We start from the raw sequence: 26602 nt of genomic DNA, 5'->3' as shown, positions 1-26602 counted from the left end.
TAATTTTAAACATTTCTATCAGGCTGTTTCCCACTCTCCTACATCTAACAGGGGTACAGAATTAGCCTGGGTGACCTCCCCCCACATCTCAGAGAATGAAACAGTTATCAGTCTCGTGAAACGTGATTGACCTGAGGTATTGACGTATTTTCCCTCTCCGTAGTTACTGCTCCATTGTTTTGTGTTTTATTTAAAATTTAAAGAGGTATCCTTTTACACGGTATCAATTTCAAAGTTTCCCTTGAGCAAGAATAAGGTGTTGTAAAGGTTGGCGGTTTAGTCTGCCAATGACTTTTACCTCCATCATTCCAGTCACCAGTTTCAAACACCAACAGAATTTCAATTCAGAATATGATACTAAGACCATAAGACATAGCAGCAGAATTAGGCCATTTGGCCCATCAAGTCTGCTCTGCCATTTCATCATGGCTGATCTATTTTCCCTCTCAGCCCCAATATCTTGCATTCCCCCCTCATCCCTTCATACCTTGAGCAATCAAGAATCTATCAGCCTCTGTCTTAAATATGCATAAAAATGGCCTCCACAGCTGCCTGTGGCAAAGAATTCCTCAGATTCACCACTCTCTGGCTAAAGAAAGTTCTCTCATTCCCTTTCTAAAAGGATGCCCCTCTATTCTGAGGCTGTGTCCTCTGGTCCTAAACTCTCTCACCATCCTCTCCACATCCATTCCATCAAGGCCACTAGATGATCACTGGTATGATCTAATACCAGTTTTAAACTCAGTGGCCACTTTATTAGGAACTTTATTGGTTGATTAGATAATTGCTCATTAATGCAATTATCTGATCAGCCAATCATGTGGCAGCAACTCAATGCATAAAAGCATGCAGACATGGTCAAGAGGTTCAGTTGCTGTTTAGAACAAACATCAGAATGGGGAAGAAATGTGATCTAAGTAACTTTGACTGTGGAATGATTGTTGGAGCCAGACTGGGTGCTTTGAGTATCTCAAAAACCGCTAATCTCCTGGGAGGTTTACAGAGAATGGTGTAAAAACAAAAAAAAAACACAGTGAGTGGCAGTTCTGTGGATGAAAACACCTTGTTAATAAATGAGGTCAGAAGAGAATGGCCAGACTGGTTCAAGCTGACAGGAAGTCAACAGTAACTCAAATAACCACACATTACAAAACTGGTGTGCAGAAGAGCATCTCTGAACACGTAACACATCAAACTTTGAAGTGGATGGACTACAGCAGCAGAAGGCCACACACTTACACTCAGTAGCCACTTTATTAGGTACAGGAGGTTCCTCATAAAGTGGCTATTGAATGTAATTAATTACCTTGTCCCCAATGTATTTATGGAGTTAATACAGTCACCCATGTATAGGAGGATGGGGATGACCTTACAGAGGTATATAACAACACGATGGGCGTAAGACCATTAGACATAGGAGCAGAATTAGGCTATTCAGCCCAGCGAGTCTGCTCTGCCATTCAATCATAGCTAAATTAGAACACCTACAGCACAGTACAGCACAGGATATTCAGACCACAATGTTGTGGTGACATTTTAACCTACTTGGAGATCAATCTAATGCCTCCCCATAGCCCTCCCTTTTCCTTTCATCCACATGCATATCACAGTCTCTTAAATGACTCTGATACATCTGCCTCTACCACCTCTCTCGGCACTGTATTCCAGAGAAGACTGCGACAGAGGGTACAATTACAATATTTACAAGGCTGTTAGACGGATTCATTTATAGAGAAAATGATCTGGATATGGGCCAAATTTAGGTAAATGGGATTAGCTCAGATTTAGGCATTTTGGTTGGCAGGAACATTGGGCCAAAGGGCCCATTGCCATGTGGTGTAACTCTGTGACTCTCTGTAACTGGTATCATAGTCTTTGTTGTATTGTAATAATCTGTTTACTATTTGCTTTCACTAAAGAAAATCTCAGCGATGTTGCTGGGACGCCCGATGAGCTTTCAATGGACCAGGAGGAGGATTTGCCAGAAAGGATTCCTAAACTGGGTAAACTGCCTGGTCTAGATGGGATGCATCTGAGGGTGGGGATAATAAGATGGGATATTGCAATTGCCTGGGTCACAGTCCTCTCGATATTAACACACTCAGGAGTGGTGCCCAAGGGCAAGAAAACTATAAAATGCTCTGCTCTCTCTCTCTCCCTCCCTCCCTCTCTTCCTCTTGTTCCCTCCCTCCATCTCTCCTGTTCGATTTCTATCCCTTCCTCCCTCCCTATCCTGTTCCTTCTTCCTTCTCCACTCTCTCTCTACCCCATTCTCTTCCTCCTTCTCTCTTTGTCTCTTTCTCCTGCACTCTCTCTCACTCCCTCCCTCCTCCTACAGATACTGCCTGACCATCTGAAGCCTCTTGAGAATCAGTGTTTTTGTTTCAGAATTTCCAGAATCTTTTAGATCCAAACCATTTTCTTTCTTTCTCTACCTGATATTCTGCAGGATACTCTAACTTACGTGTTCTGCCAACCAATCTAAAGGTCCCAGCAAGAAAAGCCACCTGCACAGCTCTTCATTTCCTGCAGTTCTTTCCTTAAAGATGAGTCATGGTTCAGTAACTCTTCTAACACTCGGACTAGGTTGTATTTCCCTCCCTCTCAACCTTGCACTAGTGTTTTTGTTCATTGTCCTGTTTCCTCCTGGTGCTCTGGTTTCCTCCCACAGTTCAAAGATGTACCGGTTAGTAGGTTAATAGGTCATTGTAAATTGTCCTGTGATTAGCTTAGGTTAACTAGGGTTACTGGGCAGCCCAGATTGTTGGACCAGAAAGGCCTGTTCAGCACTGTATCTATAAATAAATAAAATTCATTTTGTTGTTTATTATGCTCATTTTGAGATGTGTAATTTATGTTCATTTATGGTAAATTATGCTTGTCCTGTCTAGGTCTCTGCTGCTGCCGCAAAAAGCTAATTTTCATGGTATTCATGACATCCTATGTCTATAAAACATAGGAGCAAAATTAAGCCATTCAGCCCATCGTGTTCTGCGTATCTAGAGTAGGTGCAACCACTCAAGTCGAGTATGATGTTCTATGAGGTTGTGTATTGGTGGGTCCTCAGGCAGCTGGAGAGGTAATTCAGGATCACATTCTGGTGCAGTGTGGGCTAGAGTGTGTGGTGGCTCAGATTAGTAGCCTGGTCTTTTTGTTACTCTTGTTAACAATAAATTTGAACTTGAGAGTACGTTGAAACACTTCCAACGCGATTCCGATGGAATTATATCGGACTCAAGAACGAGGAAGATATCCTGATGCAGGGTTTCAAAATGAAGCATCAACAATTCCTTTCCCCACACACACTGCCTGGACCCACTGAGTTCCTGCAGCAGATTATGTATTGCTCCAGACTCCAGCATCTGATCTGGTATCTCTTACATCTCCAAGGTTAATTTGCAGGTTGAGTCTGTGGTGAGGAAGGCAAATGAGATGTTAGCATTCCTTTCAAGAGGACTAGAATATAAAAGCAAGGATGTAATGTTGAGACTTTATAAAGCACTGGTGAGGCCTCACTTGGAGTATTGTAAGCAGCTTTGGCCCCTCTTAGAAAGGACATTCTGAAACTGGAAAGGATTCAAAGGAGGTTCATGAAAATGATTCCAGGATTGAACGGCTTGTCATATGAAGACTGGTCAATGGCTCTGGGCTGTATTCACTAGAATTCAGAAGAATGAGAGGGTGACCTAATTGAAACCTATCGAATGGTGAGAGGCCTTGACAGAGTGGATGTGGAGAGGATGTTTTCTATGGTGAGTCTAAGACCAGAGGACACAGCCTCAGAACAGGAAGGTGTCCTTGTAGAACCAAGATAAGGATGAATTTCTTTAGCCAGAGTGAGGAATCTGTGGAATTCATTGCCACAGGTAGTTGTGGAGGCCAAGTATTGATGGATATTTAAGGCAAAGGTTGACAGATTCTTGATTGATCAGGGCATGAAGGGATATGGTTGAGGGGGGTAGGCAAGAGATTGGGGCTGGGAGGGAAAATGGATCAGTCATGATGAAATGGCAGAGCAGACTCGATAAGCTGAATGACCTAATTCTGCTCCTATACCTTATCGTCTTATAAAACAATATGGCATCATCATGGCCCTGAATTTGAGGATGCCGGGCTATGTCCTATTCACACAAGATCTAACCTGGTTAATGGTCACCCAGTCCCTTCCCAATCATCAATAACCTGCTGGAGCAGGGGTTCTGAACCTTATTTATGCCATCGACCAGCTCCATTAAGCAAGGGATTCATGGACCCCAGGATGCGAACCCCTGTGCAAGCAACTCTCACTCACCGATGACCCACACGTGACCAAGCAGCCGTGTTCTGGTGAAGCAGAGAAAGTGGCTTCCCTTCACATCAAGGCAGAACGACCAATATTACGTCGGTAGCTGTGGTAAAACTGAAGTCTATCCCATCTTCTCACAGCTACCATTGGGCAGGAGTTACAGAAACCCGAAGGCAGCAACTTTAAATTCCTTGGTGTTATCATTTCAGAGGAGCTGCTCTAGGCCTAACATGTAAATACAATTACAAAGAAATCATGGCAGCACCTCTATGGTGTGTTTCCTTATGTGTTTGCGAATATTTTGGCATGGTATCTAAAACACTGACAAATCTCTATAGACGTGTGGTGGAGAGTATATTGACTGGCTGCATCACAGCCTGGTATGGAAACACCAATGCAATTGATTGGAAAATCCTACAAAAAGTAGTGGCTACAGCCCAGTCAATCACGGGTTAAGCCCTCCCCACCATTAACATTACATCTAGATGAAGAGTTGTCACAGGAAAGCAATATCCATCATCAGGGACTCCACCACCCAGGTCATTCTCTCTCCTCACTGTTGCCATCAGGAAGAAGGTACAGGACTTACACATCAGGTTCAGGAACAGATATTATTATCCTTCAACCTTTGGCTCTTGAACCAAAGGAGATAACTTCACTTGCCCCATCACTGAAATGTTCCCACAACCTATGGACTCACTTTCAAGGACTTTTCATCTCATGTTCTCAATATTATTGCTTATTTATTCTTTCTTTCATTTTGTATTTGCACAGTTTGCTGTCTTTTGCGCACTGGTTGACGCCCAACTGGGGTGGTCTTTCATTGATTCTTTTATGGATTTGAGTATGCCCACAAGTAAATGAGGCTCCGATTTGTATATGGAGACATGCATGTACTTTGATAATAAATTTTCTTTGAACTTTGAAGTCCCATACCATCAGGTTCAGGAACAGCTACTTCTCTTCAAATGGCTGGTTCTTGGACCAACTGGCATAACCGTAATCACTGCCCCAGCTTAACAAAATTATGACCACTTTGATCAGTCTGCACTATGATGGACTTTGTTTTATTTTATGTTCTAATGGTGTCCTTCCTCGTAAAAAATTATGTATAATTATGTTTTTCTCATGCTTGGTTTTTATCTGATGCTCTGTACTGGTAATGCTGCTCTAAGTTTCTCATGGCATCCTTGCACATATGGATTTGTCCAAATGACAGTAACACCACGTTGACTTTCAACATTAAGGCAACGTTCAGTTCGACAATCTCAGAAGAGCAATTTAAGGAGTTTCAGTCTTCTCCCCATGACCACATAGTTCCTCCAACTGCTCCAGTTCCCTCCCACATTCCAAAGACGGGGTCGCTGAGTTAATTGCCCCTGGTGTATGGGTGAAAGGTAGATTCTGGAGTTGAGAATTGACTAGGATTGGTGTAAATGGTCAACACAGACTCTGTGTGCTGGGACCTGTTTCTGTGCTGTATCACACCCGGATTCTCAGTGTGACTCTCAACCCCAAGGGACAAACTAAGAAAAAGAAGCTGGCAAAAAAGATTGCCAGCATCCGGAATAGTTTGATTCTGGACTCTCCCGTCCTGTGCAACATGTCCTCCTCCAGCTGCACCTTGGGTGCCTAATGTTTACTGTGTGAGTGGGATCTTGCTGTGTAGAACCCATCTGCTGTTTTCCTACAAAACATGTTATGGGATGCTTTGAAGAATCTAATGGATATGAAATATAGTATGACTGGACATGATGGGCTGAGTGGCCTCCAGTGTTCCCTTAAGCTGTGCCTTTGTTGCCACGCAGTTGGAATTATCTTTTATAAAATGTTAATATAATTTTGAATTTATGTAAATATAATCAATGTACCACAATTTTTACTTTGGAACATTTTAGAACTTCAACATATTTACATTGTCAGTGTTTCAAGTTACAAAACTGTTACAAATTGTAACGATAAACCTAGAATGGAAATCAGCAGTTCATTGTCAATAAACCACTGGCTCACCAAACGCTGATGCCATTAAATCTGCTACACAGTTTTCAGGCTGTGTAAAGATGGTTGGTGCAGCTGTAAAAAAATTAGAGGGAGCATCGGTGGCCTCCTTCTGTGCTTCAATTTTCCATACGACACAAAACAGCCCGTTCGGCCCAACCATTTCATGCCAACTTGAAACCTTCCACATTTCCTCAGTTAAACTACCTATGGATCTCGCTGTCCATTTCCCTCATATACTTGCCCAGCATATGAAATGCTTCAGGGCTGTTCATCTCACCCACACCCTGTGGGAGTCTCACCGTTCTCTACACAAAGGAGGCTCTTCACAATTCCCTATTGGGTTTCTTCACGATACGATGACCTCTGATGTATATTGTTCTCTACAAAGGGCAGCCACTTTATCAACACCCTTCATCATTCAATCACCTCTCAAAGGGGAACTCAGTAAATACATCCTTTTGTGATGTAGAATACCTTCCATCCTTCTGGTTAACCTGTCCACACCTCCCCCATTATATATGACACACTCCTACCACACGCTAACATTAAAGTCAAAGATTTGTAGTTATCAGTAAGAGGCTGAGGATAGAGCTCAGGCTACTGAAAGCCACTTGGGAGCCTATTAGCAAGTGGCAGTTTTCCCTGAGACGTGATTCTCACGTCTGCTCATTAAGGTAAGGGATGATAATTAGCTTTGAGAACTGATTCCAGTTGAATGAGACCAGCTGACCCACTGACCCTGGCCAGCCTGCGGTGGGTTGTGTTCCGCACTCCAGGTCTTGTGTTAAAGTGAGCCCTCGCATCCCTGCTCGTTCCCAGATCCCCCTCTTGCCAAGAGTGACGGCATGGGGAAAGGGGAGTTGATGCGGGGTGGAGCTTCATCCTCCCAGACAGATGGCCACACGTTCAAGCTGCCAAGGCTGCCCGTTGCTTGATCCATCTGTTGCCACTGTCTGTGTATCACCCTGCAGGCATTCTGTGTCCCTTGGTATCCTGGCCAGAAATCGAAAATTAAATATCAAAATAGCTTGGAATTAGTGTGGTAGTAACTGCACCGGAAATGGTTTTCTGGATCATAGAACAAGAAGTTTATCCAAAATTATCATGGCAGCAGTCACAAAGTTCAAAGTTCAGAGTCAATTTATTATCAAAGTATGTACATGTCACCATATACAACCCTGAGATTTATTTTCTTGCAGGCATACACCATAGATACAAGAAACAAAATAGAATCTACAAGGAAATACAATACAATGAAAAACTACACATAAACAAAACAAAGACAAACAAGCAACAAAAAGTAAATAAATATAGATAATATTGAGAACATGAGATGCAGCGTCCTTGAAAGTGAGTCCATAGGTTGTGGAATCAGTTCAGTGTTCAGGTGAGTTAAGTTACCCCCTTTAGTTCAAGATCCTGATGGTTGAGGGGTTATAACTGTTCCTGAACCTGGTGGTGTAGGTCCTGAGGATCCTGGGAATCCTGTACCTTCTTCCTGATGACAGCAACAAAAAGGGAGCATGTCCTGGATGGTGGGGTCCCTGATGATGGATGTTGCTTTCTTGTGGCAGCATTCCCATTGTTTCTAACGTAGACAGTATATATCTTATTCCCTTCATGCTTAGAACGTACAGCACAGCAACAGGCCCCATAATATCTGTGCTGAACACAATGCAAAATTAAATTTTCTTTTGCCCTCACATGATCTCTCCATTCCCTGCATGTTCAAATGTCTGTCTAAACATCTCTATTGTATCTGCTTCCACCACCACCCTTGGCACCCACCACTCTGCAAAAGACTCAACCCACACCAACCCACCTCAACCCTTCCCTGAAACTTAAACCACAGCTGATGTCTCTTCGTCCTAGTACAGATGTAAAGTTATGGTCACCGAACATATTCACTGTTTTCTCTCCTTCCTCCCTTCTTTTTACACCAGCTATCTCTCCATTTTGTTTCGAGTCCAGATGAAGGGTCTCAACACAAAATATTGACTGTCCGTTTCCCTCGTTCTCGTCTGGGGTTTCTTGTTGTTAGGGATTCAGCAGGTTTGTGATTTCTAGAATCACCAGCACACTACTCCATCCGATCTCCCTGCTCACCCCCTTCCATTCAATCCATGGTCTAATATACCTACAGATTCCATCTTCTTCAGATCTTTGTTACTTCCACCTATCAATTTCCACCTTCTTATATGATTCCTATTCTCGACCCCTCCTTCACTTGCCAATCATCCCTATCAACTGTATCCACCTATCATCGGCCAGCCTTTGCTGCCACCTCCCCATCCTTTTTATACTGATTATCTCCCTTCTTATCTTCCCGACCCAGAAAGTAGACTACATTTTTTCCCACAGATGCTGCCTAACCTGCTGAGTTTCTCCAGCATTTTGTGTGTTACTCCTGATTCCTGCATCTCTCCTTTCTCCATGTTAGTGCTAGATGATTGCCATTGACCCACAGTCAAGATGATATAATTTTCCCTAAACCATAATATTATGTTAATTACTAAATCATTCAAGGAAATCACAATTCTTTTCAATATGCCAATGACTTCCTCTTGGGAGTTACCTAGCAACATCCAGAAGGTAATTTATTGAATCCAGGAGAGACTTGCTTCCTGAATTTGTATCTTACTGGAAAACGAGTTTCAAGAATCAAGATTGTTTAATGTTATTTGCAGTACACAATTAAATAATTGTTACTCTGGATCTGATGCAACACAAAAAAACACAATAATAAAAAACACAATAAATATATATACATAAGATAGTTTATATTCATTGATTGATTGTATGTCCATAGTGTGACAGAGTTTGGGGTAATGCCAGATGAAGAATTTCCCCTAGAACTGGGACTCAGGAATGATGAGGTCTCCCCATGCTTCTGCACCCCCACCCCCAAAACCTTGGGTGTTTACTCCCCCTACTGTCAAATAAAACTAAGGAAAAATTATTAGTAACACTAAAGATGGAACGTGATAACATGTGTGCAGCATATTCACCTTTATTAATCGGGGCATTGAGTTCAGGAATCAGGAATTTATGTAGCAGCTTTATAAAACTCTGGAGAATTGCATTTAATTCTGGTAGGAATATCGGAAGGCTATCAAGGCTTGGGAGAGAGTGCAGAAGAGGTACAACAGGATGCTGCCTGGATTAGAGGTTGGAGAAACTTGGATTGTTTCTTCTGGGGTAGTGGAAACTGAGGGGCACCCCAATAGAAGTTTATAAAATAATAAGATTCATGAAATAGATAGCTAGTACCTTTTTCCCATGGTCAAAACATCTGATGGTAGAGGGCATGCAATTAAGGTGAGAGGGGTTAAGTTCAAAGGAAGTGTGAGGGGCAAGTTCTTTCGCACAGTGATGGGTGCATGGAACGTGCTCCCAGGTGTGGTGGTGGGGGCGCGATGGGGAGTATAAGCCATTTACAGATCTGTTGAACTGAATGGCCTGCTTCTATACTCAATTCTCTGAACTTAACTGATCAATGGTGTGGTGAACTACATATACCTGTCTGGACACCCCCCACCCCCCCCACCCCCCCACCCCCCCCCGCTGACTGCTCCTGTGGCTCCTCCCACTGACTGTGGCTCCTCCCACAGACCCCGGTATAAAGGCGATTGAGGCCTGAGCCCTTTCCTCAGTCTCCAGGATGTAGCATGGTGGTCAATTGCTGCTTGTTCTTTCTTCCAGTCAATAAAAGCCGATATCTCGCCTCACGTCTCAGAGAGTTATTGATGGTGCATCAAATGGTTCACTGCTGGAGCATTCTCATCATTACACTATTCAAATTCTCAGTCCCAGTTTCTTGTTGTTTGGGATTCAGCAGGTTTGGGATTTGTAGAATTTCACACCAGTGGAGAGAATAGCTCAGCGTTCTACTTAGTGGAAGCTCAAGAGAGCAGACATCAGCACTGGGAGATCACAAAACGCAAATCAACCACCCGACAGATTTAATTAAGGAAATTCTGAAATACACTCCAAACAAAATGTTAAACACACAGTAGCATGGGAGCCGACCAGTTAGCAAACAAATCCATCAGCTGGTTTGGACCATGGTGGTAGTCGACTGGGAATTTGATTAGTGTAATGATAACTTCAAGAGAGGAAATAATAACTCAGGCAGCATTCGGGGACAAAGATAAGGTAGGTGCTGAGAGGGCTTTGCTGCTGGAGAGGGAAACTGCGACTGTGGCTGGTTCCCAAAGGTATAAATCAGCGGCAGTCGGTAATAGGTTCAAAGTTTAAAGTTCAAAGTAAATTTATTATTAACAATCCAAGTTTGTCCCACCTCTTCTTATGTGTCACTATATACTACCCTGAGTTTTATTTTGTTACAGGCATTCACAGTAAATACAATAGAATCAATGAAAAACTACCCGTAAAAATTGAGGGGACAACCAATGTGCAAAAGAAGACAAACTGCAAATACATAAAAAACAAACAATAACAATAATAAATAAATAATACTGCAAATGTGAGATATGGGGTAGTTGAAAGTGAGTCCATAGCTTGTGGGAATCAGTTCAGCGGGGGGGTGAGTGAAGTTATCCCCTCCGGTTCATAAGCCTGATGGTTGAGGGGTAATAACTGTCCCTGAACCTAGTGGTGTGGGACCTAAGGTTCCTGTACTTCCTTCCTGATGATAACAGCGAGAAGAGAGTATGGCCTGGATGGTCCATGATGATGGATGCTGCTTTCCTGCGACAGTGCTCCATGTAGATGTGCTCAATAGTGGGGAAGGCTTTACTCTCAATGGACCAGGCCGTATCCACAATATTTTTTATGACCCCCTGTACCTGTCACATTATCCAATAAATGTCACTGATGACAGACCTCTATCACACATCCATTTTTATATTTTTTCTATTCAGCAGAAGAATCAGTACAGTGTGTGCGTGTTCTCAAAGGTTAACACACTTTTATTTTATCTATTTAAAGATACAGCATGGCAGCAGGCCCTTTCAGCCCAACGAGCCCCTGCTTCCCAGTTACACCTCTTTGACCATCTAACCTAGTCCATTCGTCTTTAGACTGTGGGAGGAAACTGGACCCCGCGGGGGGAACCCACGCAGTCACAGGAAGATCGTACAAACTCCTGACAGACAGCAGTGGGGTTGCGGTGCTGTGATAACATTACGCTGCCATGCTGCCCACTTTTTTTCTTCTCATCCTGCAGTATTAATAGAACCTGAATTAAAATAAGCAAATCCCAGCTAGGAGCCTTATTAATCAAAACTCCGATTGGTCATTCTATGTGTATGTGAAAGAAAGGGCATTCGTATCCACAGCCACCCAGTCTTTCACTCCCAAGGGCAGAGGAAAAAAATAGTGATCTTAACTTGAAAATGATCTTGAAAAGAAAAGGCAGTGTTCCCACTCTATTTTTAAACCAAACATCCATTAAAGCATAAGCCCTTGGCTATTCTTCATTCACTGAAAAAGGTCAGTGATTTGTCCACATCCATGTATTGATATGAACTTTTTTCATTGCTATAAAGTAGAATGTTATGCCTTTTAAAGCTCTTAATGGTCTGGGACCAGACTACATCACGAAACTGTTTTTGTTTTATAATCCTGCTCCAACTCTCAGGACTCTTGAATTTAAACTATCTCCTCAAATGACAATTGGCAGGTCAGCTTTTTTGAACTACACTCCTAAACTGTTGAACTCAATACCTAAAACCATAAAGGAGGCAGACTCAATTAAACAGCAACTCAAAACCTGTTTATTTAACCTTTAACAATCATCTTTTTCTTTTATTTTCATGCTCATTTTTTATATTTTATTTTCATTTTATCCCATTGTAAAGCACACTGATCTTCATTGTCTGTATGAAAAGTACTCCATAAATAAATTATTATTGTTATTTCTCTTTTTTCTCTCTCTTTCTAACCTTTCTGCTCTGTCAAGGGTTTAGTGAAGCAAAGACTTTGTTCATTCACCATGCAGAGCACGTCATAATCGAAGTTGGATCATCATGAGTGGGAGGGACATTAAAGGGATCTCACTCGCAGCACACAGCTCCTGTACTGAGAGGAAATCCTCATGAACTGTGTTTTGGGTGCAGAACTTCAACCTTCAATGAGAGGACGATGGGGATAACGAGAAGAAATTATTTCTACCATGAAGCAGTAAGCTGGTGTGGAAAGTCTGACGCAGAGATGAAGGAAGAAAATTTGGAGGGAGAGGGCATTTGATGATCCTTTATTGATTATGAACTTAACAGGTACCCTAGTGAGTCAGATCTGTAACTCCATCAATTCTTTTTTAAAAATCTAAATAGGTAATTAAGCTACAAGTTTTTCATAGGATTGACTGGCTGCTTTATAGCGGGTTCTGCCTTTAAACCAGATAAAGGAGTTTTAACTGAGCAACCTCAGCTCTTCAGCCACATGAGAGGAAACATGTTGCAGGATTACAGATAAATAAATGAGTTGCTCTGAAGGGAGCTAGCATGGACCCAATGGGCCGAATTACTACCTTCTGCATCCTAATAAATAAGTACAACAACATCTTTGGTCAGCAGCAAATGCTGGTGGGAGAGGTGAACTAACAGTTAATTATTACACAGAATAAACGATGAACAGTGTTTTCAAACAGGAAGGAAACTATTTACTAAAACCTGCTGTTGATCGCCATTAGTTAGAAACACCTTGCTAATTATATCAAACCAAATAATCCGGGAAAAACCAGCTGAGAGTTCTTAGTTTGGCCCCCAAGTGCCCCAAGTAGAGAGAGGAAAGTTACTTGCGAGGCAGCAGTGGGAGGAACCAAAACACGACAACTGGTGCTTATCAATACTTTGCAAAATAGGTTGGCATATGGCAACACTCCACACCTCACAGCTCTTTCATTGAACCCCACGACTTCCCTGCGCTGAGAGACACTTTCAAAGGGACCTGCACAGAACAGAAAACAAGACTTATAATGTAATGTAATTCACACAGACTTGTGTGGGGGACCCTGGGGAGATTAAAAACTCTATGGAGTCGACGTTTCAGGCAGAGACCCTTCATTCACGAGACCTGACGAAGCTTCTCAGTCTAAAACATCAACTCTTTATTCCTTTCCATGAATGTGCCTGGCCTGCTGAGTTCCTCCAGCATTTTGTGTGTTTTGCTCTGGATTTCCAGCATCTGCAGAATCTGTTGTACCAATAATGCATTATCTTGCATGCAGTTTATCCATCTTGCAAGCTTCACATTTTTTTTCAGTTTAGAGATACAGCACGGGTAAAGGTCCTTCCGGCCCAAGGAGCCTGCGCCACCCAGTTACTCCATGTGACCGATTAACCTATGCCTTTGGACTATGGGAGGAGACCAGAACACCCAGAGGAAGCCCATGTGGTCATGGGAAGAACACACAAACTCCTTACAGACAGTGCCAGGAACTGAACCTAGGTCCCTGGCACTGTAATAGTGTAATGCTAACTGCTACACTACTGTGCTGTTAAAAACATTTGTATTTGCATTTCTCTTTGTTGACTACATTCATAACTTGATATGCCCATGGTACCTAGCATTTACATAACACCATCAGTGTAGCCAGCCAGTCCTGCCTTCCAACATCACACCCTTCTTACCCTAACTTACCCTCGCTGCCTCGATAAAGCAGTCAGCATTATCCAAACACCACCTAGCCTGGCATTCCCTCTTCTTCCCTCTCCCATGGGGCAAAATAAACGAAAGCATGAAAGCACGTATCACCAAGCTCAAGGACAGTTTCTACCCCGCTGTTTCAGACTTTTTGACAGATCTCTTGTACGATAAGATGAACTCTTGACCTCACAATCTATGTACTTTATTGATTACCTACACTGCACTTTCTCTGTAGCTTTTAAAGTTTATTCTGCATTATTATCATTTTACCTCAATGTACTGTTTAATAATTTGATTGTTTGAGCAAAGGTAACGTAAAAGTAAATTTATTATCTAAGTATGTATACAACCATGAGATTCATTTCTTTACAGGAAAATAAAGAAATACAACAGAATTCATGAAAAACTCTACATAAATAAATAACTACTAATAAACAATGAATAAACAAAAAAAAGACAAACTGTGCCAATGAAAAAAAAAGGTATATATATTGGCAGGGAGAGAGAGGGCTCCAGGAGAGAGGGGGTGTGGAGGTTAGGGTTAGGGGCAGAGTCCTATCTGAATGCAAACCAGGACAGTACGATATGGAGAGCAAGCGGGTGCCCATGTAGCGGGCTCCCCCTTTCCGCACAGCTGATGAATCCAAGGGAATGGCAGAAACCGATATTGTCTGGCATCAGCGTTATCGCAGAAATTGCCAGTCATGAGGTAACGTTACAGCAATGTAAGACCTTAGCTAGACCCCACTTGGAGTACTGTGTTCAGTTCTGGTCACCTCACTACAGGAAGGACGTGGATACTATAGAGAGAGTGCAGAGGAGATTTACAAGGATGCTGCCTGGATTGGAGAGCCTGCCTTATGAGAATAGGTTGAGTGAACTCGGCCTTTTCTCCTTGGAGCAAAAGAGGATGAGAGGTGACCTGATAGAGGTGTGGAAGATGATGAGAGGCATTGATTGTGTGGCTAGCCAGAGGCTTTTTCCCAGGGCTAAAATGGCCAACATGAGGGGGCATAGTTTTAAGGTGCTTGGAAGCAGGTATAGAGGGGATGTCAGGGGTAAGTTTTTCACACAGAGAGTGGTGGGTGCATGGAATGCACTGCCTGTGATAGTGGTAGAGACTCTTGGATAGGTACATGGACAATAGACAATAGGTGCAGAAGTAGACCATTCGGCCCTTCGAGCCTGCACCACCATTTTGAGATCATGGCTGATCATCTACTATCAATACCCAGTTCCTGCCTTGTCCCCATACTCCTTGATTACCCTATCCATAAGATACCTATCTAGCTCCTTCTTGAAAGCATCCAGAGAACTGGCCTCCACAATCAGATCCCCTCTCAATCTCCTTAATTCCAGCGTGTACAAGCCCAGTCTCTCTAACCTCTCTGCATAAGACAGTCCAGACATCCCAGGAATTAACCTCGTGAATCTACGCTGCACTTCCTCTATAGCCAGGATGTCCTTCCTTAACCCTGGAGACCAAAACTGTACACAATACTCCAGGTGTGGTCTCACCAGGGCTCTGTACAAATGTAAGAGGATTTCCTTGCTCTTGTACTCAATTCCCTTTGTAATAAAGGCCAACATTCCATTAGCCTTCTTCACTGCCTGCTGCACTTGCTCATTCACCTTCAGTGACTGATGAACAAGGACTCCTAGATCTCTTTGTATTTCTCCCTTACCTAACTCTACACCGTTCAGATAATAATCTGCCTTCCTGTTCTTACTCCCAAAGTGGATAACCTCATACTTATTCACATTAAACGTCATCTGCCAAGTATCTGCCCACTCACCCAGCCTGTCCAAGTCACCCTGAATTCTCCTAACATCCTCATCACATGTCACACTGCCACCCAGCTTAGTATCATCAGCAAATTTGCTGATGTTATTCTCAATGCCTTCATCTAACTCGTTGACGTAAATTGTAAACAGCTGTGGTCCCAATACCGAGCCCTGTGGCACCCCACTAGTCACCACCTGCCATTCCGAGAAACACCCATTCACCGCTACCCTTTGCTTTCTATCTGCCAACCAGTTTTCTATCCATGTCAATGTCTTCCCCCCCGATGCCCTGAGCTTTGATTTTACCCACCCATCTCCTATTTGGGACCTTATCAAATGCCTTCTGAAAATCGAGGTACACTACATCCACTGGATCTCCCCCGACTAACTTCCTGGTTACATCCTCAAAAAACTCCAACAGATTAGTCAAGCATGATTTACCCTTGGTAAATCCATGCTGGCTCGGCCCAATCCTATCACTGCTATCTAGATATGCCACTATTTCATCCTTAATAATGGACTCTAGCATCTTCCCCACCACCGATGTCAGGCTGACAGGTCGATAGTTCTCTGTTTTCTCCCTCCCTCCTTTCTTAAAAAGTGGGATAACATTAACCATTCTCCAATCCTCAGGAACTGATCCTGAATCTAAGGAACATTGGAAAATGATTACCAATGTATCTGCAATTTCCAGGGCCACCTCCTTTAGTACCCTAGGATGCAGACCATCTGGACCTGGGGATTTGTCAGCCTTCAGTCCCATCAGTCTACTCATCACCGTTTCCTTCCTAATGTCAATCTGTTTCATTTCCTCTGTTACCCTACGTCCTTGGCCCATCCATACATCTGGGAGATTGCTTGTGTCTTCCTTAGTGAAAACAGATCTAAAGTACTCATTAAATTCTTCTGCCATTTCTCTGTTTCCCATAACAATTTCACCCAATTCATTCTTCAAGGGCCCAACATTGTTCTTAACTATCTTCTTTCTCTTCACATACCTAAAAAAGCTTTTGCTATCTTCCTTTATATTCCTGGCTAGCTTGCGTTCGTACCTCATTTTTTCTCCCCGTATTGTCTTTTTAGTTAAGTTCTGTTGTTCCTTAAAAATTTCCCAATCATCTGTCCTCCTACTCACCTTAGCTCTGTCATACTTCCTTTTTTTTAATGCTATGCAATCTCTGACTTCCTTTGTCAACCACTGTGGCCCCTTTCCCCCCTTTGAATCCTTCCTTCTCTGGGGGATGAACTGATTTTGCACCTTGTGCATTATTCCCAAGAATACCTGCCATTGCTGTTCCACTGTCTTTTCTGCTAGGCTATCCGTCCAGTCAACTTTGGCCATCTCCTCCCTCATGGCTCCATAGTTTCCCCTGTTCAACTGCAACACTGACACCTCCGAGCTGCCCTTATCCTTCTCAAATTGCAGATAAAAACTTATCATATTATGATCACTACCTCCTAATGGCTCCTTTACTGCAAGATCGCTTATCAAATGGAGCTTAGTAAAATAGAAGGCTATGCGGTAGGAAAATTCTAGGCAGTTTCTAGAGTAGGTTACATGATTGGCACAACATTGTGGGCTGAAGGGCCTGAAATGTACTGTAGATTTCTACGTTCAACTCAACGTAGGACTGTCTTAGGCATGCCAGCTCCAGATTTTTCCTTGGGGTTTACTCCCAAAGTCTTCCCCATGAGTGGGAATAGCCACAAGGCAGCAGCAGAGGTTTGAGATCACAAACAAGAGAAAATCTGCAGATGCTGAAATCCAAGCAACACACACAAAATGCCGGAGGAACTGAGCAGGCCAGGCAATGTGGATGGAAATGAAGAAACAGTCAATGTTTCAGCCAAGACCCTTCTTCAGAATGGGAAAGGAAGGGGGAAGCTGCCAGAATAAAATGGTGAGAGGAGGGGGAGGAGGATAGCTAGGAAATGATAGGTGAAGCCAGGTGGGTGGGAAAGGTGAAGGGCTTAAGAGGAAGGAATCTATCAGGAGAGGGGAGTAGACCACAGGGCAAAGGGAAAGAAGAGGGGTTAAGTGTAGGGTTGAACTTTGTTGGATGAGTAAAGATAGGAAGGCTTTAGGTGGGTGTTAGTAATGGTGTTGGCTTATTATTGTCATATGTGCAAAGATACAGTGAAAAACCTGTCTTGCATACTATACAGGGTTAGGGTTGGTAAATTGTGGGCATGCTATGTTGGCGCTAGAAGCATGGAAATATTGGCTGGCTGGCCACAACACATCCTTGGACTGTATTGGTAATTGACGCAAACAATATATTTCATAATTTGTTTCAATGTTTTGATGTACTTGTGACTAATAAAGCTAGTCTTTAAAGATCTCATCATGGTGCATGTATCTTATTGTCTACCTGCACAGCACTTCCTCTGAATTGTAACACTTTATTCTTTATTCTGTCGTAGAACAGGTCCACTTGAGAGTTGCATAACAATGGGGTAGAAGCTGTCCTTGCCCCTGGTGGTATGTTTTCGGGGTTTTGTATCTTCTGCCCAATGGGAGAGGGGGGAAGAGAGGGGTGGGTGGGGTCTGTGAGTATGCTGGCTGCTTTGCTGAGAAAACAGAAGTATGTTTTGAAATAATCCATGTGGACGGCTTATATACAAATCCTTTCACTGTATCTCAGTACGTGTGGCAATAATAAACCAATAAATTGATGAACCTGTGATTAAGTTGGGCTGAAATCCTTGTGCAAGGACAGCTTGGTCTTACCTTCAAATAGACCCCAAGAGCCTCCACAGACCGCAGAGATTCCATGGTGCCTTTTACAAGCTCTGCAAGTGGAAAAAGAGTGGAGAGTTATCATTTAAGTTCAAAGTTCGAAGTGATTTATTATCACCTTAATGTCACCATATACTTTCTTGAAATTCATTTCCTTGCAGGCATTCACAAGAAAACAACCAATGCGTAAATAAGACAAATCATGCAAATAATAAAATAAATAATATTGAGAACATAATTCTACTCCCATCATCAGGCCATGCTTTCTTCTTGCTGCTACAGGAAGAAGGTACAGGAGCCTTAGGGCTCACACTATCAGATTCAGGAACAGTTATTACTCTTCAACCATCATGCTCCTGAACCAGTGTGGATAACTTCCACAACCTATAGACTCACTTTCAAGGCATCTACAACTCATGTCCTCAGTATTATTTATTTATTTATTCATCTATTTATTTATATCTTATTATTGTATTTGCACAGTTTGTCTTATTTTAAACGTTGGTTGTTCGTCCATCTTTGTTTCGGTGTAGTTTTTCATTGATTGTATTGTATCATCTGGGAATGCCGGCAAGAAAATGAATCTCAGGGTGACATATATGTACTTTGATCCTAAATTTACTTACATACTTAGGTTGTGGAGTCAATTCAGTGTGGTGTGAGTGAAGTTATCCATACAGGACACTGGGTTTTATTAACACGTAGTAACAATTATTTCAATCTCCATTATACCTGTGTACTGGAAACATTAAATGACTTTAAACAATCTTGAATATTGAATCATGCTGATGAAACCCAGTGTGGGCAGATTTCAAATTATGGTTTCACGATAGAATTAGCCATGAGTTTGTATTTGCATTAACAAAGACGCCACAGTAATATTGCACTGTGCCATGTGTGGTCTTCATTACGTACTGACATCTGCAGAGAAACAGTGGAGAAGATTGCAAATGGGTCAGGGACAATGCTTCGCTGAGGTAGTCAAACCCATACTGACCTCAATGGCCAAGTGATTAATAATTGGAGACAAAGCACCATCTGTAAATGTGGTCTTGAGAGTAATATGGACTAAGAGAAACCCAACATGGGCTTCTCCAGCCAAGGTCCAGGTCGGCAGTATATTACTGAGGAAGGGGCCACACACTGCAGGCCAGAGCAGAATGAGGGTTATGTGTGGAGTATCTGGGGAACAGGAAGGAGGGTTGAGTTCCTCAAGGCAAGTGAAGGTGGCCTGGGAATTTATGTAAAATCAATGGAAAGCAGAGAGTAGGTAGGTCAATACAGGAATAAATTAAATACAGTCATGGAGGAACTACTATGGAGACAGGCCTTTTAGCCCAACTGGTCCGTGCTGATCATGGCATTGCTGGAGCTGGTTCTTCAGAAGTCAGGAATGGGACACAAAACATGGCCAATTTATTAAGTATTACAAGAACAAAGAATGAACGAAGAAAGAAGACACACAAAAAGAGAAGTTGCAGTTGTCTCATACTCAATTAGAGGCAACAACCTCCCAATTTTATTTTAAATTTATTCATTTACAGGATATGGGCATCACTAGCTAAGCCAGCATTTATTTCCCATCCCTAGCTGCTCTTTAGAAGGTGGTGATGAGCTGCCTTCTTGAACAACTGCAGTCCCTGAGGTGTAGGTACACCCACAGCGCTGTTAGGGAGGGAATTCCATGATTTTGACACAGCGACAATTAAGGAATGGCAATAGGTTTCCAAGTCAGGATGGTGTTCCCAGGTATCTGCTGTTCTCGTCCTTCTAGATGGTAGTGGTTGTGGGTCTGGAAGGTGCTGCCTTAGGAACTTTGGTGTGTTGTTGCAGTGCATCTTGTAGATAGTACACACTGCTGCAACTGTTCATTGATGATGGAGAGATTAAATGCTTGTGGAAGGGGTACCAATCAAGTGGGCTGCCTTGTACTGGATGGTGTCAAGCTTCTTGAGTGTTGATGGAGCTGCACTCATCCAGGTGAGTGGCAAGTATTCCATTACACTCCTGATCTGAGCCTTGTAGACAGGCTTTGGAGAGTCAGGACATGAGTTACACGCCACAGGATTCCTAGCCTTTGACCTGCTCTGGTAGCCACAGTGTTTATATGGCTAGACCAATGCAGTTTCCTGTCTCCTAGGATGTTGGTAATAGGGGATTCAGTGATGGTGATCTCACTGAATGTCAAGAGACAATGGTTAGAGCCTCTCTTGTTGGAGATGGTCATTGCCTGGCACTTGTGTGACTCAGATGTTACTTGCCTCTTATCAACCCAAGCTTGGATATCGTCCAGGTCCTGCTGCATTTGGGTATGAACTGCTTCACTATCTGAGGAGTAATGAATGGATTCTCAGTAACGAGAATTAACCTGTAAAATGATCTGATTCAGGTGGTGGGACACCTGCTGCAGAAAAACTGAGAAGCTTCTAGGAAAATACAAAATCAGCTATACTACAGTTGCTGGAAAATACAGTGGATTCTGGTTAATTGGGGCATATCGGGACTAGTACATTTTGGCCCAATTTGCTGAAGTTTCATGAAAATAAGTTAAGGCATAAAAAAGACAAACTACAATTTAACTGAGCAAGTAATTATGTATTTAAATGAAATACAGGACAAATAAGAAAATTATCAATACTACTACAGTAGTAAAAACTGTGTATTACTTCCTAATAGTTATCGATGGGGGAATTTAAACTGCTGTGTTATTTTGTTTTTAGACTGTAAATGAACAAAATCACTGCAGACACTTCATGCAGATTATGGACTGTCTTCGAACAATGATTTCAATGTTTGCAACTTCCAAATCTTCATTTTCATTGACACATTCAAAATGATTGTTGAAGTAGTGCAATTGTCTCATTTTCATTCCTGGTCATTTCTGGCATCTCAAATCTGAATGCTTGAAACCGTAGTAAGCAATACAGAAGGCATGTCTTACTGCTTATTTGTTATAAGTAACAAAAATCACTTCTTTTTGAAGAGAAACACACACAATTGATGCTATTTAAAAACTATTCACTCTAAGACTGGTATAGTGTTAAACAGCCACACAAGTGTACGTGCCTGATGCTAGTTAGAAACTATTTGGCAACAGTCTCCTGCCCCAATTTCTGTAAGTGGCATAGAGCCCCAACTAAATAAAAGGGAATCCTGGCTATTTGCTCCATTACTTTTTGTTCTGTAAGAGTTGTCCCAAATAAGTGGCTGCCTGGATTTAACTGATGGCCCAGTTAACACGTATCCAATATATACTGAACAACTATAGATAAATATATTGATCCCAAAGGAAATTACAGTGTCACTATAACATTACAAGTGCACAGATATAAAATATTAGAAGCAGAAAGAATAAAAGATAAGTTACCACAAACAGTGTAACAGGAGGGAGTCATTGCTTCCCTAGTTATAGATTGACTCATTATAGAACCTAGTAGCCAGAAGTAAGAATGACCTCATAGAGCACTCTTTGGAGCAGCACAGCTGTATATATAAGTGATTTATATAAAATTATAAGCAAGCAAACTGCAAGAGAAATATTAGAAAAATAACAAACCTACACCCTAATCCAAGCATGCCCATGTCCTTCTTTGCTCCTTCTCTCTATATATACTTATGCAATTGTTTTAAATGTTATTATCAACTTATCAGGACATTCAGGCCAAGACCCTCCATTAGGATTGGAAGTGAAGGTTGGGGGTGGCAGGAAGAAAGAATTAGAAGCCAAAGGTGGAGCCCACGGGTTGCATTGTCATTTGGACTGGAGGTGCCAAAGCACGGGATCGGAAAAAACTGCAGAAAGTTGGAAACTTAGCCAGCTCCATCATGGGTTCTAGCCTCCCCAGTATCAAGAACATCTTAAACATGTGATGCCTTAAAAAGGCAGCATCCATTATTAAGGGCCCTCATCACCCAGGGCATGACCTCTTCGCATCACTACTAACAGGGAGGAGGTATGGCACCCTGAAGACACAGACTCAATGTTTCAGGAACAGCTTCTTCCCCTCCACCATCTGATTTTTGAATGGACAATGAACCCATGAACATTACCTCACTAGTTTTGTTTTCTTTTTGAACTACTTATTAATTTTGTATATATTTCTTATTGTAATTTGTAGTATATTTTATGTACTGTACTGCTGCTGCAAAACAAAAAACATTAATGACATACATTATGTCAATGAAAATAAACCTGATTCTGATTCTGAATAATAAGGTGGGGAAGGATTTTTTAAAATATCTTTGAACTGGGTCTTGAACTGACAACCATGTGACACAAAGTGGCACTTTTTCCAGTGTTTAGAAGACACTACTGATTCTGCTGATGCTGAAAATCTTGAGCAATATTCACAAATTACTGGAGGAACTCAAAAGGTCAGAGAAAATGAGTTTTGATGAAGGGTCTCAGCCCAAAATGTCGATTGCTCCCTTTCCTTCATTGATGCTGCCTGACTTGCTGAGTTCTTCCAGCATTTTGCATGAGTTGCCCAGTAGTTAATGGTGGAAGGAAAATAAATGTAAGAGGCTAGTAGATAAGTTACAGGACCAGCAGTTAATGATTCATGACTTCTTAATGTAAGGTGATCAACCTTTCTTTAAGGTCTATTTCTGAACAGTTTCTGAACCCATGAACACTACCTCACTATTTTGCTCTTTTACACCACTGAATTATTTTAAATATGTTCCAAATGTAATTTATAGTAATTTTATATATTGCACTCCTGTTCTTAGTATCATTTATTTACATTTTTTATATTTTTATTTTTATATATTTTTATTATTTTGTCCTCTTTTGTGTGTTAGTTGTTTGTCAGTGTTTGCTTGTGTATAGTTTTTCAAAAATTCTATTAAATTTCTTTATTTTCCTGTATATGCCTACAAGAAAATGAATCTCAATGGAGAATATGGTCAAATTAATTCAATTAAAATGAAGATTCTTCCTAAATTTTTATATATTTTTCAGGCTTTACCTATTTTTATTCCTAAGACCTACTTTGATTCTTTAGCAACACGAGTGAATCTGCAGATGCTGGAAATAAATAAAAAAACATGAAATGCTAGCAGAACTCAGCAGGCCAGACAGCATCTATGGGAGGAGGTAATAACGACGTTTCGGGCTGAAACCCTTCATCAGGAGTGAAGTAACATGGGATGGTTTCGGGTTTCGGCCTGAAACGTCGTTATTACCTCCTCCCATAGATGCTGTCTGGCCTGCTGAGTTCTGCCAGCATTTCGTGTTTTTTTATTTGATTCTTTAGATTCAATTTTAACATCTTATATTTGGAATAATAAACAAGCTCGTTTAAGTAAAGTTTACCTACAAAGAAATAAAGAGATGGGTGGATTAGCCTTACCCAATTTTAGGTTTTACTATTGGGCTGCCAATATAAGGAATATTACTTTTTGGTCCTGTTATATTTATCGTAAAGATTGCCCATCATGGGTCTCCTTAGAAGTTAATTCTGTAAAAAATTCCTCTATTGTCTCTCTTCTTGGATCATACTCTTCTTTTTCAGCAAATAAAACAACAGATAACATAATTGTTAAGCAAAGTTTAAGGATCTGATCTCAATTTAGAAAATCTTTTGGTTTAGCGAATTTTTCATCATCTCCCATTCTCCTTAATTATTTTTTTATCCCTTCTATGACTGACAAAGTCTTCAAGGATTGGGATGAACTAGGTATTAAGTGTTTTTGGGACCTGCTTATCTCAGGATCTCTTGCTGCATTTGACCAATTGTCAACTAAATTTGCACTGCCAAAAACACATTTTTACAGATACCTTCAAATTAGAGATTTCTTACGTTCCCAATTAACTACTTTTCCTATAGGTCCTGATAAAAATTTACTGGACGATCTTTTAAATTTAAAACCTTTTGTTAATGGTTCTATTACTGGTATCTATAACTTGTTGATTGATTCTAGACAAGATGTTTTAGATAAAATAAAAAAAGCTTGGGAGGATGACCTAAATTGTCAGATTTCTGATGAAAGATGGAATAAAATTCTTAAACAGGTTAATAAATCATCTTTCTGTGCTCATCATTCTCTTCTACAATTTAAAGTGGTTCATAGAGCTTACATTTCTAAACAGAAGCTGTCCAGTTTTTATCCGAACATTTCTCCACTTTGTAATAAATGCAACTCTGCTGATGCCTCTTTAATTCATATATTTTGGTTTTGCCCTAAAATTGAAAAGTTTTGGCGGGAAGTATTCCATACCTTCTTACAACTTTTTAGGGTCCAATTTGACCCAAATCCCCTTACTGCCTTGTTTGGTATTATTGCAAATGAAGATATAACTTTAAATACTCCTAACCTACAGGTTTTAGTTTTTACCTCTCTTTTAGCAAGGAGAGCAATCTTGCTTAAATGGAAGGAGTCTACCCCTCCTACACATCTTCAATGGCTATGTTATATTATGTCTTATTTAAATTTAGAGAAGATCCGCTGCTCAGTCTTAAATTCGAAACAATCTTTTTATGATATCTGGGGACCTTTCCTAAATTACTTTTCCAATTTATAAAGTTTAACAGTGCACAGACTTTTATGTATATTTCTATCTTCTCTTCTTAAGCGAATATGTTTTTTTTCTAATTACCCATTATCATCCATCAGCTTTTTTCTTTGGTAGTTGGTAGGGGGTTGACTTTTTTATATTAAAAATTTATTTTATGATGTATGACCTATCTTTAAATTTTTGATTACAGAGTGGTATACCTTTATGTGTTATGCTATAACATTTTGATCAATTTTATTACAATATATGAATGTACACAATTTATGTTGAGATGTATCTATGTGTTGCACTCTGTAAATCTTGTTTTTTCTTCTGAATAAAAATATTGTAAAAAGAAAGAAAGAGAATATGGTGACATAGAGTATATGAACTTGGATAACAAATTTACTCTGAATTTCACTGCACTGTTGCTGTAAGTTAACACATTTCACAAAATATACTATGTTAGTGATAATAAACCTGATTCTGATTCTGACCTGACATATTAAGCCCATTGCTCTGTCCATATCCTTGCCATTACAGAGAACTCTAGTCCAGCCCCCTTACACAATGATGGACCTGCATTTCACCCCACAGGTGTGGATTGCAGAGGTTCTGAAGTGCACAGACCTGCCACTTGTTGAATCTGAGAATCTTCCACCTCAAACAGCAGCTCATCGTGAATCTGGGCCACCAACCTGGAACAGAGTTTAGCAGATACAGTTACACTGTCGTGCAGACAAGTGCCAAGAATGTATACTTAGTGCAAGCCGATTCAACACTGAATGGGCATCCATTCAAGGGCATTGGTGTTTCCATATCAGGGCATGAAACAAACAGCCAACATACTCTCCATCACACATCTATAAAAGTTTGTAAAGGTTTTGGATATCATGCTGAATCTACACAAACATCTAAGAAAGTAGAGAAGCTGTCATGCTTTCTTTGTCATAGGAGTTACATGCTGGGTCCTCTGAGATGATAACACAGAGGAATTTAAATTTGTTGTTTCTCTCCACCTCTGATCACACAAAAAGGAATGGGTCACGGACCTCTGGTTTCCTCCTCCTGTAATCAATAATCATCTCCTTGTTCTTGCTGACATTGAGTGAGAGGTTGTTGCTGTGGCAATCTCCCTCCCATATGCTGATTCATTGCCACCTTTGATTCGACCAATGATAGTGGTGTTTCTTTGTATTTACTATGAATTCCTGTGAAAAAATGAATCTCAGGGTTGTATATGATGACATATTTGTACTTTGGTAATAAATTTACTTAGAACTTTGAACTTTAAATAGACAACATGGCTTTGCCTAACAGCCATTTGTGACAATGAATTCCACAGATTCAACACTCTCTTGCTAAAGAAATTCCTCCTGATCTCTGTTCTAAAGGTACATCTTTGAATTATGAGGCAATGCCCTCTGGTCCTACACTCTCCCAGTATAGACTCTCTCCACGTCCACTGTATCTTGACCTTTCAATATTTGATAGGGTTCAATGAGATCCCCCCGCCGCCCATCATTCTTCTAAACTGTAGCGAGTACAGCCCAGAGCCATCAAACACTCTGTTAATTGTCCCCCGGTTGAGGAGGTTGTTAAGCATTGTGGGTCTGATTTACACACACAAGCCATAACAGGGAAGTCATTGTCACAGAGTCATTGAAGTTTACAGTATGGA

General features: G+C 41.2%; 2 protein-coding genes across 2 annotated transcripts in view; one reads left to right on the top strand and one right to left on the bottom strand.

Annotated features, from left to right (window-relative positions):
- nat8l (N-acetyltransferase 8-like) overlaps nt 1-2830 on the top strand; it is a 75125-nt gene extending 72295 nt beyond the window's left edge. The window contains exon 3 of the mRNA XM_073047960.1: nt 1920-2830. Within this exon, the coding sequence (XP_072904061.1) occupies nt 1920-2407 (488 nt within the window). The 3' untranslated portion in view covers nt 2408-2830. The remainder of the gene's footprint in view (nt 1-1919) is intronic.
- A 7064-nt stretch (nt 2831-9894) lies between these two features.
- The window catches only part of poln (polymerase (DNA directed) nu), a 293465-nt gene continuing 276757 nt past the window's right edge, over nt 9895-26602 (bottom strand). The window contains exons 17-19 of the mRNA XM_073047757.1: nt 25552-25619; nt 18414-18475; nt 9895-13198 (exon numbers count right to left, since the gene is read on the bottom strand). Of these exons, the coding sequence (XP_072903858.1) occupies nt 13139-13198; nt 18414-18475; nt 25552-25619 (190 nt within the window). The 3' untranslated portion in view covers nt 9895-13138. The remainder of the gene's footprint in view (nt 13199-18413; nt 18476-25551; nt 25620-26602) is intronic.

Source organism: Hemitrygon akajei, chromosome 6 (genome assembly GCF_048418815.1).
Source record: "Hemitrygon akajei chromosome 6, sHemAka1.3, whole genome shotgun sequence".
Lineage (NCBI taxonomy): Eukaryota > Metazoa > Chordata > Chondrichthyes > Myliobatiformes > Dasyatidae > Hemitrygon > Hemitrygon akajei.
This window is presented reverse-complemented; position numbering and strand designations above follow the sequence as displayed.